Below are 14,872 nucleotides of genomic sequence, written 5' to 3' on the forward strand. Positions count from 1 at the left end.
TGCTTCACAAATGTGCACATGGGAATTTTTCAAAGGCACTACCATGTGCATACCATATCCAAAACCAGCAATGGTTTTGTTCTTCTTTAGCAGTGCAGATTCCAAGTCAGGTGAACAATTCTTTAGGGATCCCAGGCAATCTTTCCTCTTTGTCATAGAAAGGATAGGTGCTTTTTTAATATAACTGGCTTAAATTTAGCCTCCATAGCTTGATCGCTCAGTTGAGTAATAGGGTAACTTTCCTGCATTCTACTACTGCCTCTCCTTCTGGGAAGTTGGCACTGGAATTTGGGAGTGTTTTGGTTTCCAGATTGTTCACAGACTTGTAATATGACCGTAAATAAATAATGTAAGTACTTGTTGCTTCATTTTTATTTTTATTACCGCCTAGTCCATAAAACGTGCCTGGTATTGAGAGACTGTGGAAATCTTTATGTGAGAATCTCAATGTGCCCAGGAAACAGATCCTGAGGCAGTGTTCTGCCTCAGACATGGGTATCTTGGGGATTGTATCACATAGAAAACAGAGTAATGCTGACTTAGGTGTAGATTGCCTCCATTTTCTTGGACAGGAGACTGCCTTGGACCAGGGTCTTCTGCCTGTCTTCTAAAACCCCTGATGGTTTCCCTGTCCTTCCCTTTCCCCAAGAGCTTGTGTACTGGCCTCCTCCATTCACACAGACTTCGTCAGCCCTGTCTTGCAGCATGTCACCCCACAGTGTAGCCACAGAAGTAGAAGCACTTTCTTTTGTTTTGGACATGCTGCTTGGTTTCATTTTCTGCTGGTGCAAGAGGCCAGGCGCTAAACATTTCCTGTTGGCTTTGTTTTTGTAGCTCTGTCAATTTGCACTTCAGCTTCTGTCTGTAACAATTTTTTCTTGTATGAAATCCATTCCATATCTCCAGTCATCCTACCTATCATCCTGACCTCCCTGTCAGTACCTTCTCTGGATCTGCTCTATCCTTTTTCCTTTCTTTTTTTTTTTATGAGAGTAGACAAGCAACACGCAGTGTCCTGGTGTGAATGCACCATGCACACAGTGGTACGTCCCATTTTTGCAGGCTGATTCCTTGCTTAAACAAACTGATTGTGGACATTGCAATAGCAATGCAGCACGTTGTGCACACTCTCCAGCAGCTTAGAGTTAATTGCTGCTAGCAAGTGCTGTGAACTTGCAGGCTGGGTTCCTCTTGGCAGGAGTTGAAAGTGAATTGTGGTGTTACAAAGAACGTTCAAGCCCCGTGTTTAAAAGGCATCCTGCCACTTACATGGGTGAGTGGATTGCAGACACTGCCTTCAGCCCTCATCTTTCAGGCCTTCCTGCCAGAGAAGGGTTAAGTCTGAAATGGAAAACATGCTGCAGAGGACTGGTGTGATTCAGCACGTGGTTGTAGTCTGATTCTAAGGCTGAGTTCTCAGCATGGTATTTAGAGAACTGTGGCTCAGTGGCTGCCTGCAGTCGCTGTTTCAGGTTGAGATGTTGAATCCTCGATGGATATCAAAGATCTCTGGCACTTGGGGCATTAACCATGGAAACCATAGGAATAAGACTGTGGGTGACTGCAGCTGGGTTGCTTCCATGCTCTGTTTGCCTTTCAGTGGTGTAAAACACTTGGTTCCTCTCCTAAATGCTCTCTTCAATATCAAGCAAGTTTAACCCAAATTAGCTTGGATTGCTTATAAGGTGAGTTTGCCAGCATGGGCAGTGAGCATGGATCACAGCAGTGTGGTGGATGTCAGAGCAGGGGGAAATTGCAGACCTAGCTGTGCTTTTCTCAGTGAAAGGTTATAGTATCAACATGGATCAAGTTATGGCCAAGTATTGATGCTGTGTTAATATCCAACAGATCATTATTAGTGTCCTTGCAGTTGATTTTTGTTTTATAGCACAAACAGGTGTTTGTAGGGAAAACTCTTTGTTTCATAATATTTTTAAAGGGGGTGTGAGTGTATGCAAGCATCCCTGGCCAGCCCCTGACTTTGGGTGGTGAGGAGAATTCCAGGAACTCCAGGAAACTGATGTCACTGCATTGTGTTTGCTTGTTTTCTTTTGACTGCACTAATGTTTAATTTTAACTTAACCCTCAGAGGGGTATTTTTAGTAAAACTGTTTCTTCACTCCTTCTGTCCCATGTTGGGAGGGGAACAGATTGTGTCTCCTTGGTTTTTTCCAGTAGTCAGCTCTTTGTGGCTCCCCTCTGAAGAGCTGTGATGATTGACTGAGAGCCTGAGCACTCAGCAGATGTGTTACCCTGTCTGTGCTTGGAGTGCCTGAACGCTGGTGTTTGTTCTGTCCCCACATCTCTTGATTTGATCATTGATCCAGGCTGAAAGGAAGCAGATCTACCTGGACAAAAGGGCTTCATTCTGATAAAAGATTAGTATCTCTTCCAAATCTTTGGTATCACCTGTGGTTGTCCCAGGGGGCAGCTGCTTTAGGGGATGATCATGATCCTGTTCTTCAGTGGATATCTGCTGAGAGAGCCTGGCTTTTCTACAACTTATTAACACTTTAGTTTGGAGGGGCTTTGTCAACACTCCAGAGAATCACAGCCCTGCAGGAATGGGTTTCTCCCTTTGGGTTTTTTCTTTGTTTGTTTTTCTTTTTTTAAGCAAGAGATCATACTTAAAATTCAGACGCTAGAGCTGGAGAGGCAAAAACTGAGCTGCTTGCTCTGCTGATCTTGAATAAAGGAGTAAATTCCTTTATCTATTTTTATGTATGCATTTATTTAAAAGGAAGAGAAAAGGCAAGAAATATGGCTCTGCAAAGCATGGATTTATTGGAGAACTTTTCTCTGTTCTATATCTTTGTCCTGTGTTTTGGCTGCTGTCTCTGTGGTTTGCTGTTTGTGTATTTCTGCAAATAACAAAATCAGAAAACTGTTTCATCCCATTCCACTTCTAGCCCGTGTGTTACAATAATTGCTAGGGTGCCAAACACAAAAAGAATCACTGTGTTTTTAGTTTGTCATTGTTTCATGTATGAAAATGGCTTTCAGTTGTAATTATCTGCACATTATAAGAAGTGTGTATGTGAAGAAGCTATGGAAAAATGACAGCAGAATAATTAAATTCACACCAGCTCCTCATGCGAATACTAAGACATCAAGAGTGTCTTCTGTGGTTTAGTATTACCCACTTCCAAAGCTTGGAGTAGGAAATTTTCATTCATTTTCCTACACAAATAGGTCTCTGCTCTTTGAAAGGCTGGCCAAGAAATACCTTTATCTTGGGCAAAGAGAGATCTATAAGTATGGGCTCATCAACATTTTATACCTTGCACTGCCTGAAGGCTTTACCTTCTGCTGTGCTTCTGAGCAACTTCACCCATGAATGCCCAGGACTATTGGTGGGCACTGCAAGGGTTTCCAGGTGCTGTTCAAGGCTGGTATATGGGACAGGAGTGAGCTTGGGTTTCCTGTTGCAAGGGTTTGTTGTTGCTGGATATTTCTGCTGCCTTTTCTCTGCCCCCAGCTCCCCCTATTCCGTAATTCACTTTTAAAAGAAACCAGTCTGGGTTGTGCTGAGCTCAGCGCTGCAGCCATTTGCAGAGACACCACAAGGAGTAGCAGCACTTCTCAGTTTACAGGCTGGACTGTGGTAGGAAATGGTAATTTCTTACACTGACAAATTGCTTCTGCACCCAAGGTATTGCCCACTGAGCAAACAAGGGTTGTCTCACTGCTTCCTCTCCATCCCTGTGTGTATGTGGGGGAAGCTGTCCAACCTTTTGAGGAAGGGACCATGTTCAGGGTTTTTTCATACAGCATTTGGTGCAGTGCTGTGATGAGTGTCAGCATTTGTTTGTGTCAGTTATTGGGCATTTCACCAGTAAGAGGATTGTTTATGCCAGTTTTACTGAATTCTATTTCCAGCTGTGAGCTTCAATTTGCATCCTTTCATACAATTTGAACTGCTTGTTTTGCTATGTAAATCTTCTGTGTATTGGTTTGCTTTCTTGTTTACTGTTTCTCTGCTCCTAGAAGACATTTGTAATCCTGGGATTTGGCTGTGCATCCTGCTGTTCTGGCACTGAATCCCTCAATTCTGGACAGCACAGGACAGGGAGAGACAGAAAAAGGAACTTCAGTTTCCCAGACTCATCTCTCTCCTCCCATCCTTCCAGGCCAGGTTGGATGGGGCTTGGAAAAACCTGGTCCAGTGGAAGGTGTGCCTGCCCATGGCATGGATTGGAAGAGACCTTAAAGATCACCATGGAACAAGGTGATCTTTAAGGTCTCTTCCAATCCAAACCATTCTTTGATTCTTCCGACCCTAAAAATCAAGGACGTGTGATCCCTAGACAAGCCTTTCTAATTAGTTCTCATCTTGTAGCACTCATTTCTGTGTGCCTGAGTGATGTTGCAAATTATAGCCTCCTTTTATGTGTTTGTAGCATTTTATCACCTTTCATAGCCCGTGGTGCTCAGTCACCGTTCCTGTAATGCCATCTTGTGGTGGCCCTGCCACTCTGAACGTGCCTTTTCCAGCCAGAACTGATGCTGGGCTACCTCTCTGTGTAGGCAGTGAGTGCAGCTCTCCTTTGCTGGCTGCATGAGTGTGGGGTGAATCGAGGAAACGCCTGTCTGCAGCTGTTTGGTGTCAGGGAATGGCCTTGTGGAGCTCAGATGTGGTGTTAGAGACCTTCATGGCAGATCCCTGCTCTGAGTGCTTTAGCTCTGATGCTGTAGAGCTCTCTGTTAGAAGGATTGATTAACTGTGATCTGTGTTACAAGGAGATTGTTGTGTCGTTCTTTAACAAGTCATAATAACAAACTATCCATTTACTTAAATGTCCATCCCTCATACACTGTATGTTGTTTGAAGTTTGAAGTGCTTCTCTAAACACAAAGGAGTTGTTTAATACTTTGAAACGCTGCTCTGTTGTGATTGCAGGAAGTGTATATGGCAGGGAGTGTCAGGATTTTGTAGAAATTCCAATTTTATCTCTGGTGGATTTTTTTCTCAATCTGTCTGGGCTTTGGATAAGCCACAGGGGCAGAAGTAAGGCCATTGCATCTGCTTCTCCATGACCAGAGAGCTTTACTGTACCTTCGAGAGTAAGAACTGCTTGCCTTTAATAAATGAAATAACAACTGTATTTATTTTTGGTTTTTTTTGCCTCTCCAGTGTTCCCAACTCTTGCCCAGCCAGTCCACGTGGTGCTGGATCCTCAGGATATCGTTTTGTTCACAACATTACCTCGGATCTGCAGCTGGCAGCAGAGTATGCGGCAAAGGCAGCATCAGAGCAGCAGGCAGATGCATCTGGAGGGGACAGCCCAAAGGTTCACACAAACATTGCTTACCCAGCAGTGCTCCTTGGGAGGATTAGTAAAGCCTGGGGCTTTATTGCTAGTCCTGGTTAGAGTTAAAAGGGGTTTAAGAACACCCTGGCCATAAGGGTGCTGTGTACAGTGGCCTGCAGGGGGTGGAGGTCATTCCTTCAAACTGTGCTTGGCTTAGTGGTAGACTCTGCTTGCTTAGCTGCCCACAATGTATTCAAATCACTCACTAAAGCGTTCAAGCAAGAATAATATTTTTGTTTATTTGATAAATCGAGATCGTATAAAAAGCAGGCACGTAAAATGCAGCATCTCATTTTCTTCCTTTAATTAATGGTATTTTGCAAAACACAGTTGGAGAAAGCAGAAGTAGGGGAAGAAACCAGATCCTTGTCATGAGAAGTCTGTAGTCAGACTTTAAAACAAACATGAAGGCCTGTCAAGTAGGCGTTAAACGAGGAGAGTGGCAAGTGGAATTTAGATTAAAAAATAACTGAGTTAGAATGATAAAATGTAATTTTGGTGAGCTGATCTTCAGATCAAAGCTAAAAGTTCCATATCCAAAACCACCTGATTTGGGATTGGGTGGAGGAGCACACTACTAGACGGCGTTTTTTGGTAAACTTAATTCTCCCCTGAGACAAGAAGGGTTTTGTTCTTGATGGAGTAATGCAAAGAGTTGGAAATACGAGATCTAGCAAACAGATTAAAGTTCCTAGAATGAAACAAATCCTGCTGGAGAAGGGAAGGGATGGGATCAGGTTTCATGTTGGGCTTGTTGCTGGGAGGAGGGCTGATAACATACAGCCTCAAACCTTCCTAGCAGAGTGGAGCTGTAGCTGGGCAGAACTGAAGGCTTTAATTCATGAACACAGAAAGCAGTTAATGTACCTGTACTCTGTTTTTTGATTACAGTTGCCTGTCTTGATCCCTTTCCTTGTGCTGGTGCAAGCATGTGTGGGAAATTCAGTGGGGAATGGAATCAGATTGAAGTTGGGGTTTATGTGTGTTTGTGGGGAGATGGAAGGAGATACTTTCATCTGACTCAGCCCTGTAGCTCTGTTTGAAATGCTTGTGCTAAATGGGGTGGTGGCAGCATAAAACAGCAATAGGAGAGCTGATGCTCTCTTAGCTGCCCTGCTGGTCTCTTGGCATCAGTGAAAATTACAGCCCAATGTGCTTTTTAAGTTTGGGTTGTGGTACACTGCAGCATAGGAATTCTTTGTTAGTGACTAAATTTTTGTTTATTTTTTTTCCTTGCTTAGGATGAATCCAAGCCACCCTATTCTTATGCTCAGCTAATTGTGCAGGCTATATCTTCAGCACAGGACAGGCAATTAACACTAAGTGGGATCTATGCCCACATTACCAAGCATTATCCATATTACAGGACTGCTGACAAAGGCTGGCAGGTGAGTTCTTGACACTGACAAGCTTTTAAACTACTTTGACATGGCTTATCTGCTTTGAAATGCATTTATTAAAGATTTGGGGCACTGGGAATAGAGCTGCTTTGACTGTTCCCAGAGTGAATTTGTTTAACACAAGCTGACTAGTTCATTTGTGGGTGATTAGTTTTGTTGGGGTTTTTTTGAATACTTTGTAGGGCAATGTAGTGTGTAACTGTTGGGCTCTCTAGTTCCTCTTTTAATGCTGCAGTCATGTGTCTTTCATTTTGTATTTTATTTCCCTACATCCTTGCTATCAGTCACTCCTCTGCCCAGATACTTGCTGAATCCTTCACCTCATCTTTGGCATGATTTCTCCAAGCAGAGGAAATCCAGCCTAAAACTGAGGCTCCAGTTTTTAATCATAGCAATTTAAATCATTACAGATGTTTTGTTTTCCCAGTGTATCAACTGCATTGCCTAAGTCACAGTTTGCAAGTTCTGAATTTGAGTGGGAAACTGGGAGTCCAAGCACTCCTTGTGGTACTCAAGGAAACCTGACCAGCTTCAGAGGAGAGTTTGGATGTAGTTAACACATGCTAAATCAAACTTCAATGCTCACTTGAGGGCTGCTTCCAAAGTTTCAAGAACCTCAACTCCACCTGCTTTCAGACTTTTTCTTGGCATCACACCTCTGCCATGGGTGTTGGCATTTGAATGTAATACACTAATACAGCTGCAAAGGCTCTTGCAGCTGCTGATTTCACTGTGTGCAACTGGCAGGAGCAGTAGTGCTTGGTGCACTTTGAGTGCAGTTGGAATAAATACATTTCTGCCTCCCTGGCTTTTCCCTGCAGTTCTAATTAATTGTGGAATTCACTTCCTGCCCTAACCTGCTCAGCAGAGTTGTGCTTTGTGAACCAGTTGCTGCAGCCTGCTTCAGAGAGCTGCATTTCAGCAGGGAGTGAAGTTGCCTTTTTCCCTCCCCTCCAGTGGCATTGTAAGGCCTCACCAGTGAAGAGATTGTCTAAACCTGCTAGAAAAGCTTTTATTTTGTTTTGAAAGTGGAAGAGGGATTAGTTTGTGCACATGGAGGCTTGCTGACCCCTTCCCCAGCCCAAAAGGCAACCCTACACCCTGTAAGAGGTGGGCTGTTAAAATGGAAGGGATAAACAGTCTTGTCATCATCCAGAGAGCTGCAGAGTGCCACAGAGCTCATGGATTCCTCCCAGAGCTGGCTGAGGGCATGTTGGCTGCCTTGCACTGTGATTACTGTGAGATGCAGTGTCCTCTAGGGCATGTTTGGGCACCCTGGTAATCGTTTGGCAGGTGAGCAGTTAGCACAGGCTCAGGCAACTTTTCCCACTTGCCAAGAATAAAGCCTGTCTTTTGAGAGAGTTCTGATGTGGTTTACAGTGATTTCCCCCTGCCTCAGCAAAAGCTCTGCTTTTGTGGCTTTCCACAGAGAAGTCACTGCTCTGGCTCCAGATGTATTTGAGTAATGGTTGGTACCAAGCAAACTCATCTTCCAGCTTGGTCAGGAGAAATGCTGACACTTTCCCCCAGGTTTTCTCCTGCTGTTCTCCTGTGACTTTGGAGCTGTGTGAGTTGAGTGACTTGTTTCTACCTTCAACACTGATTCTGGCAGCATGGATTTATTTTTCCAAGCTGTGTGGTGCAACCCATTTGTCTTTGTTACATACTTCTTCGTGGCAAAATAATCACCTCATTCCTCTGCTTCCTGCAGAATTCCATTCGGCACAACCTCTCCTTGAACCGTTATTTTATTAAAGTCCCACGCTCCCAAGAGGAGCCTGGAAAGGGCTCATTTTGGAGGATTGACCCTGCCTCTGAAGCCAAACTTGTAGAACAAGCATTTAGAAAAAGAAGGCAAAGAGGAGTGTCCTGCTTCCGAACACCTTTTGGGCCTCTCTCCTCCAGGTAACTTCAGTTTCCTCTCATCTCTCTGCCAAACTCATTACAAAGAAAACAAACTAAAACTTCTCCTGAAGTACAGTGAGTATGCTTTGCTTCTGTTTATAGTTTAAGAGGTGATATAGTTAGTCCTGAGGCATAATCTGAAAATTGTTCTGACTTCTTAAGTGTTTAACAAAAAAAATCCAGAAGCAAACTACAGAAATGCATCAAATAACGTATCTGCTTTGGCATCATTTCAAAGAAATTCAAAGCAGTTATCACTGGAGTGAGTGTTTTCAGATGCCAATCTCTGATTTCAGGAAAGCTGTGTTTAGATGTGGATTAGATCATAGTGGGAATAACTTCTGTGGTATTTAAAACACTCTCCTATAGGGAGATCAGGTTGATGGTGGTTGTCAGCAGTGGAGCAACGGGAGTTCTGTGTGGCTGCTCCAGTCAGCTCCACTGCCTTGTGCAGTGACAGCTTCTTTGAGCTCTGTAGCTGTGAGGAGAAGACTTGGAATTCAGCACTAGCTGGAGCAGTTTCTTGGAACATTCCTCCCACACCTCCTATTTTCTCTGTTAAAATATGGGGGAAACAGGAGGAGAATTTTTCAGCTTTTTATTCTGGTTTGTCATTAAAGAGATGTACAATTCCTCACGTGTTGGGGAACAGAGGTGGGAACCAAGTGGTTGGGGAGGGAGGCAACAGGGAGAAGGGGAAGCAACTTGCAGGGCAAGACACTTGCCTCTGCTTGCATCTTTCTTCTTCTCCCTGTCACTCTCAAACTCTGACATTGAGAATGGTTTGAAGTTATAAAACTGACCTGAGTGTGCAGCATTTGGGGGTTCTCTGTCAGCGGTGGGTCTACAATGAAATGTTAACCCTGCTCTGAAGGGTCCAGTTTCCTTCAGCAAGGAAGGAATATTGGGAGCTGCAGTGTTTGTGGGGTGCCTGTGTACCTTTCAGCTCTTCCCAGCAGGCCTGCAGTGGGTGGTGTGGTCTGTCCTTCCTAGAGATTCCTCTGCTGGACAGAACTCTGGGTCTCTGCTGCTGTCTTGTGGTCAGAATGCATCTGCACTTGCCAACACTGTGTTTTGGTGTTTCAGGAGTGCTCCTGCCTCCCCTACTCACCCTGGCCTGCTGTCCCCTCACTCTAGTGGCCTACAGACTCCAGAGTGCCTGTCACGGGAGGGCTCACCCATTCCACACGATCACGACTTTGGGTCAAAGTTAGCCTCAGTTCCAGAGTATCGGTATTCCCAGAGTGCACCTGGTGAGTAGCTCTTGTTCCAGAGGCTGGCTGTTCACTTGGCCCACATGCCATGCTGAGGACAACACAGGAAGGCTTCTGCAGTGGTTTTTTTTTGGAGCATCCAGGACTCTCTTTCCACGTTGTTGTTAGAGACTGATGGTGCAAGTATGACTTCAAACTATTAACTATTTTTCTGACTCTTTAGATGAGGTGCAGAATGTTTAGAGACAGCTGATCTAACCTTGAGCTAGGTGGCTGTAAAGATCTGACAGCAAAGTAGCCATGGCAACACACAGCTCACTTGCTCTCATTTACCAGCCTCTGGATAAGATCAGCTTGGCCACACCAAGCTCTGGTGCTGTGGCCAGGACCTGGTAAATATCTGCTTGTCAGCTGTGCTGACCTGGGGTGTAGGGTAGGGTTGGAAGGCAAAGCTCATTAAGAAAAGCTTGGTTTGGGATATTTTCTTATGTTCATTATGGCTTTTAATTCACAGAAATGTGCTCAGATGACAAGTAGGGTTTTTGTACAGGAAGAAGAAGTTTGAGGGTGGTATTTTTGAAGGCTTGATTTTTTTTTTGTTCATTTCTACCTCCATTCCTGCTAATGCTGAAGCACTGAGTAGACTGGAAATGCACAGATTAAATAAATGGGAGTCTTTTTGCCTCTGGTGTTAACATGTGCTTCTCTTTTCTGTTCAGGATCTCCAGTGAGTGCCCAGCCAGTGATTATGGCTGTTCCTCCCCGACCATCCACCCTGGTGGCCAAACCAGTGGCCTACATGCCAGCATCCATAGTGACTTCTCAGCAGCCTTCGTGCCACGCAATCCACGTCGTTCAACAAGCCCCCACTGTCACCATGGTCCGAGTGGTGACCTCCTCTGCAAACTCTGCAAATGGATACATCCTCACAAACCAGGGCACAGCAGGAGGAGCTCATGAAGCTGCAGGAGCAGTGTTGGACTTAGCTGCTGACCACCGAGGTAGCGTTCACCTCCTCTGCTACTCTGCTAATTAGTCTTGAACATTTTTACTCACTGGGCACTGAGCCATTAAAAAAAAAATGTTTCTTCAGGTAAAACTTAAACCAAATGAGAGCTCATCCTTTTTTTATCTGCACCAGAGAGCAGGACAACTGTGTTCCCTTGTCTCCTGGGGAACAAAACTAACAGACTTCGGAGCCTGAGAAAACATACAGTGCTTAAAATTTGCTTATTACCATAGAATCACAGAATGATCTGGATTGGAGGGTACCTTGAAGATCATCTCATTCCAATCCCCCTTCCATGGGCAGGGACACCTTTCACTATCCCAGGGTGCTCCAAGTCCTGTCCAGCCTGGCCTTGGACACTTCAGGGATGGAGCAGCCACAGCTGCTCTGGGCAGCCTGTGCCAGGGCCTCACCACCCTCACAGGGATGAAATTCTTCCTAATATCTCATCTGTACCTGGTCTTTCAGTTTGAAGCCATTCCCCTTTGTCCTATCTATCCATGCTTTTGTAATTATCCCCAATACCAATATTATGCCTGTGTATTGGCTATGAAAGCATGTGCATTTTCCAGCCAAAAGAGAGAGCCTGGGAAAGGCTGCAGCTCTGCTTCAGGATGGCTTTGTAAATAAATGATTGAGCCCTTCTTTTCTGCAGGCCTGGATTCCTAGAGGAAAGCATGTGCTTCTGGAAGTTCAGGCAGTGCCCCATTAAAGCAATCTTCAAAAACCAGTTAGAACAAAGCCCTTTTTCTGTCCCTAAGCTGGAAATTCCCGCCTTGGGGGATTTAGTGAGTTAAATATTCTCTTGCTGTGATCTAGACAACACCTTGTCTGCTCCCCATTTCAGAAGGTCTTAGTGCTACAAGGTCAGTGTATGTTGTAGCAGCAGCAAGGCTGGTTTCTCTGTCTGCTTTTATGTGGGCAGTGGGACAATGGTCCCTCTAAGGGAAGGAAAAAATTACAAAGAGCTTTCCTTCTTGCAGCAGCAGGACCCCTGGCATTTTTAGTTCAGCACTGGTTATCTTGCTTGAGTTTCACTTGCATTCTCTGGAAATTCCTGTCTGGATCCCATACATGTTCCTGAAGCACTAGGAGTTGCAGCTGCCTGTCACCTGCTCCCTTCTTTCATTCACTGGTTCTTGCTGTTGCCTGTTCTTTCCCTACTTGTCTCACTCATATCCTTTTCTAGTCTCTACTTTCCCTGTTTGCTGCATTTTTCCTTCCTGAACTCCTTGCTTTCCTTGCCTTTTCTCTCCTCATTCCCATCAGCTTGCCTGCAGGTTTCACCTCAGTGCTTAACGTCCCATCTAACTCCTCTCTTGTTGTGTGCAAATGTTAAAATGGGAGAGGCCTTCTTTTCCTACAGGACTAATGAGGTTGTGCTTCCTGCCCTCTCTCCTTTGAGACCCACAGAGCCCCTGGAAGAATGGTTCCTCTGCTTTCCTGCATGCCTGGCAGGATGCTGTCCTGTATCTGTGGCATACCTGCTGAACTGACCCCTTGCTTATCCTGGGAAATGAGAAAAGTGGTTTAGTGCTCTCAAGCAGTTACCTCTGTCCAGAAACTCTGCTCTCCTTTTTTATTTTTTCTCCATCCTGTTTTTTTCCTGTACTTTCACAGCAAAAGCTGGCAATTATGGGAAGACCTCCTTGTAAATCAGCCTCCATGCAGGCCTGACAGCAAGCTGCTGCAGACTTTTGGCTCCAGGCATTGTTTAAGATCTTAATGCCTTCTCCTGCTGTGTGGTATTGAAAGTCAAGCCAGTTTGTTTGAAATTGCAAAGTAAGCTATGAGATTTGCAGTGCTTGCTGTCCATATCACAGCTGTGATGTGCCAGTAAGGGAGGTGATGCCTTTTTAGGGCAAAGGGTCGAATTGATGGGTTTGATTTTTTTTCAATTTTTCTCATGGCTTATGCTGTAAGAAGAATGTTCCTAATATTGATAGAGTAAACGTGCAATAGAGAATATTTTAATGTTTCCAAATACTCATCCTTGACCTTCTGTGGTGCTGAGGTACTGTAATCCTGGGGTGTGTAACCCTGCTAAAGTGTTAATGAGAACAAAACCTGCCTCCGAGCCAGGGCAGTGACTGATCCTTGTCTCTTCTGCTCTTCACAGGCATGGACGAGAAGCCAACGATCGCCTTTGCCACGATCCCCACGGCCAGCCGTGTCATCCAGACAGTGGCCAGCCAGATGGCCCAGGGTGTCCCTGGGCAGACTGTCACCATCCTGCAGCAGGCAGCTCCAGTGGCCCTGGGGCAGCACCAGCTCCCGGTGCGGGCAGTCACCCAGAACGGCAAACACGCCGTGCCCACCAACAGCATCGCCGGCAGCGCCTACGGTGGGTCTGCTCCAGCTGCCCTGCTCCCCCAGCCCTGCAGCCAGGCTGCAGTGGGTCTGCTCCCAGCTCCTGCTCCCTCAGCCCAGCAGCCAGTCTGTAGTGGGTTTGCTCCCCCAGCCCAGCAGCCAGGCTGGGGTGGGTCTGCTCCCCCAGCCCAGCAGCCAGGCTATAGTGGGTTCTGCTCCCAGCTGCCCTGCTCCCCCAGTTTAGCAGCCAGGCTGGAGTGGGTTTGCTCCCCCAGTTTAGCAGCCAGGCTGTGGTGGGGTCTGCTCCAGCTGCCCTGCTCCCCCGGTTCAGCAACCAGTCTGTAGTGGGTTTGCTCCCCCAACCCAGCAGCCAGGCTGCAGTGGGTCTGCTCCCAGCTCCTCCTCCCCCAGCTCAGCAGCCAGGCTGTAGTTGGGTCTGCTCCCCCAGCTCAGCAGCCAGGCTAGAGTGGGTTTGCTGCCCCAGTTTAGCAGCCAGGCTGTGGTGGGGTCTGCTCCAGCTGCCCTGCTCCCCCAGTTTAGCAGCCAGGCTGGAGTGGGTTTGCTCCCCCAGCCCAGCAGCCAGGCTGGAGTGGGTTTGCTCCCCCAGCCCAGCAGCCAGGCTGGAGTGGGTTTGCTCCCCCAGCCCAGCAGCCAGTCTGTAGTGGGTTTGCTCCCCCAGCCCAGCAGCCAGGCTGTAGTGGGTTTGCTCCCCCAGCCCAGCAGCCAGGCTGGAGTGGGTTTGCTCCCCCAGCCCAGCAGCCAGGCTGTAGTGGGTTTGCTCCCCCAGTTTAGCAGCCAGGCTGTGGTGGGTCTGCTCCCCAGCTCCTGGCTGCCACTGCTCCCCCAGCTTAGCAGCCAGGGTGTAAAGCTGCAAGTGTTTTCTCCTCTTGCTTTCTGTGTATCAAGTTATTCCATGTGTCCAGCTCAAAGATATTGCAATTCTTCCACTTCTAGGTCTGTAAATGAGTGGGAGGTTCTCTTCTGTCCACCTCTGCTGCCTTTCCTGCGGGAACAGCCCTGTTCTCTGGCAGAAAAGCCCTGTCCTTTCTTTGCCCTTGGCTATGCAGTTATTAGTACTGAGACTCTCTACCTCTTGAGGTTACTTGTTGAAAGTGTTAGTGATTCTTGTGGAGAGCCTGTTTTCATTTATTTTCTTCTGATCAACAGCCTTTGCTTGCAGCGTGCCAAATAATAAAATTTCCATGGTGTTCTTTAGATCTTGTGAAACATGACTCAGTAGAGTAAAAAGAAAATAACATACTTTCCCATCTTACAATCTTAGAGCCTGAGAGAAACAAGATCTATTTCACCAGGTGAACAAATGTAGGATTTTTGTATACACAGGATGTGTTCTAGTCATTTGTCAAGCATGGTTTTTTGAAATTCCATACAAGCCATGTCTTGGCAGCCTCCTCTTGCTTGCTCAGCACTTCAGATTTTATTCAGTTGGGGATGGGAATATCCATGTTTCTTATGGCTTTTTTCTCTGAGAGGCCAAACACTTCTGCTGCCTCAGGCTGGTGCTTTTGGGAGTTTGAAATGAAGGGCACTGCTGGGATTTGGATGCCTTTCATGAAGATAGGAATGTTTCTACAGAATTTTCTGCCACATCTCTTCACAGTTGTCAATTGAAAGAATCTCACTGGAATTATGAAAAAAATGATAGTGATAAGGTTTTTGTGCAATTATTATAAGATATTAATAGATCAGATAGGTCAATCT

The 14,872-nt window shown here is 45.9% G+C and overlaps 1 protein-coding gene across 3 annotated transcripts in view; it reads left to right on the forward strand.

The window, feature by feature from the left end:
• The window catches only part of FOXK1 (forkhead box K1), a 56,211-nt gene that overhangs the window by 31,808 nt on the left and 9,531 nt on the right, over nucleotides 1–14,872 (forward strand). For all 3 annotated transcript variants that reach the window (XM_064390980.1, XM_064390981.1, XM_064390983.1), the window contains exons 3-8: nucleotides 5,135–5,291; nucleotides 6,554–6,700; nucleotides 8,424–8,617; nucleotides 9,704–9,870; nucleotides 10,551–10,832; nucleotides 12,960–13,184. In XM_064390980.1, coding sequence (XP_064247050.1) covers nucleotides 5,135–5,291; nucleotides 6,554–6,700; nucleotides 8,424–8,617; nucleotides 9,704–9,870; nucleotides 10,551–10,832; nucleotides 12,960–13,184 — 1,172 coding nt within the window. The remainder of the gene's footprint in view (nucleotides 1–5,134; nucleotides 5,292–6,553; nucleotides 6,701–8,423; nucleotides 8,618–9,703; nucleotides 9,871–10,550; nucleotides 10,833–12,959; nucleotides 13,185–14,872) is intronic.

This window comes from Passer domesticus, chromosome 15 (genome assembly GCF_036417665.1).
Source record: "Passer domesticus isolate bPasDom1 chromosome 15, bPasDom1.hap1, whole genome shotgun sequence".
NCBI lineage: Eukaryota > Metazoa > Chordata > Aves > Passeriformes > Passeridae > Passer > Passer domesticus.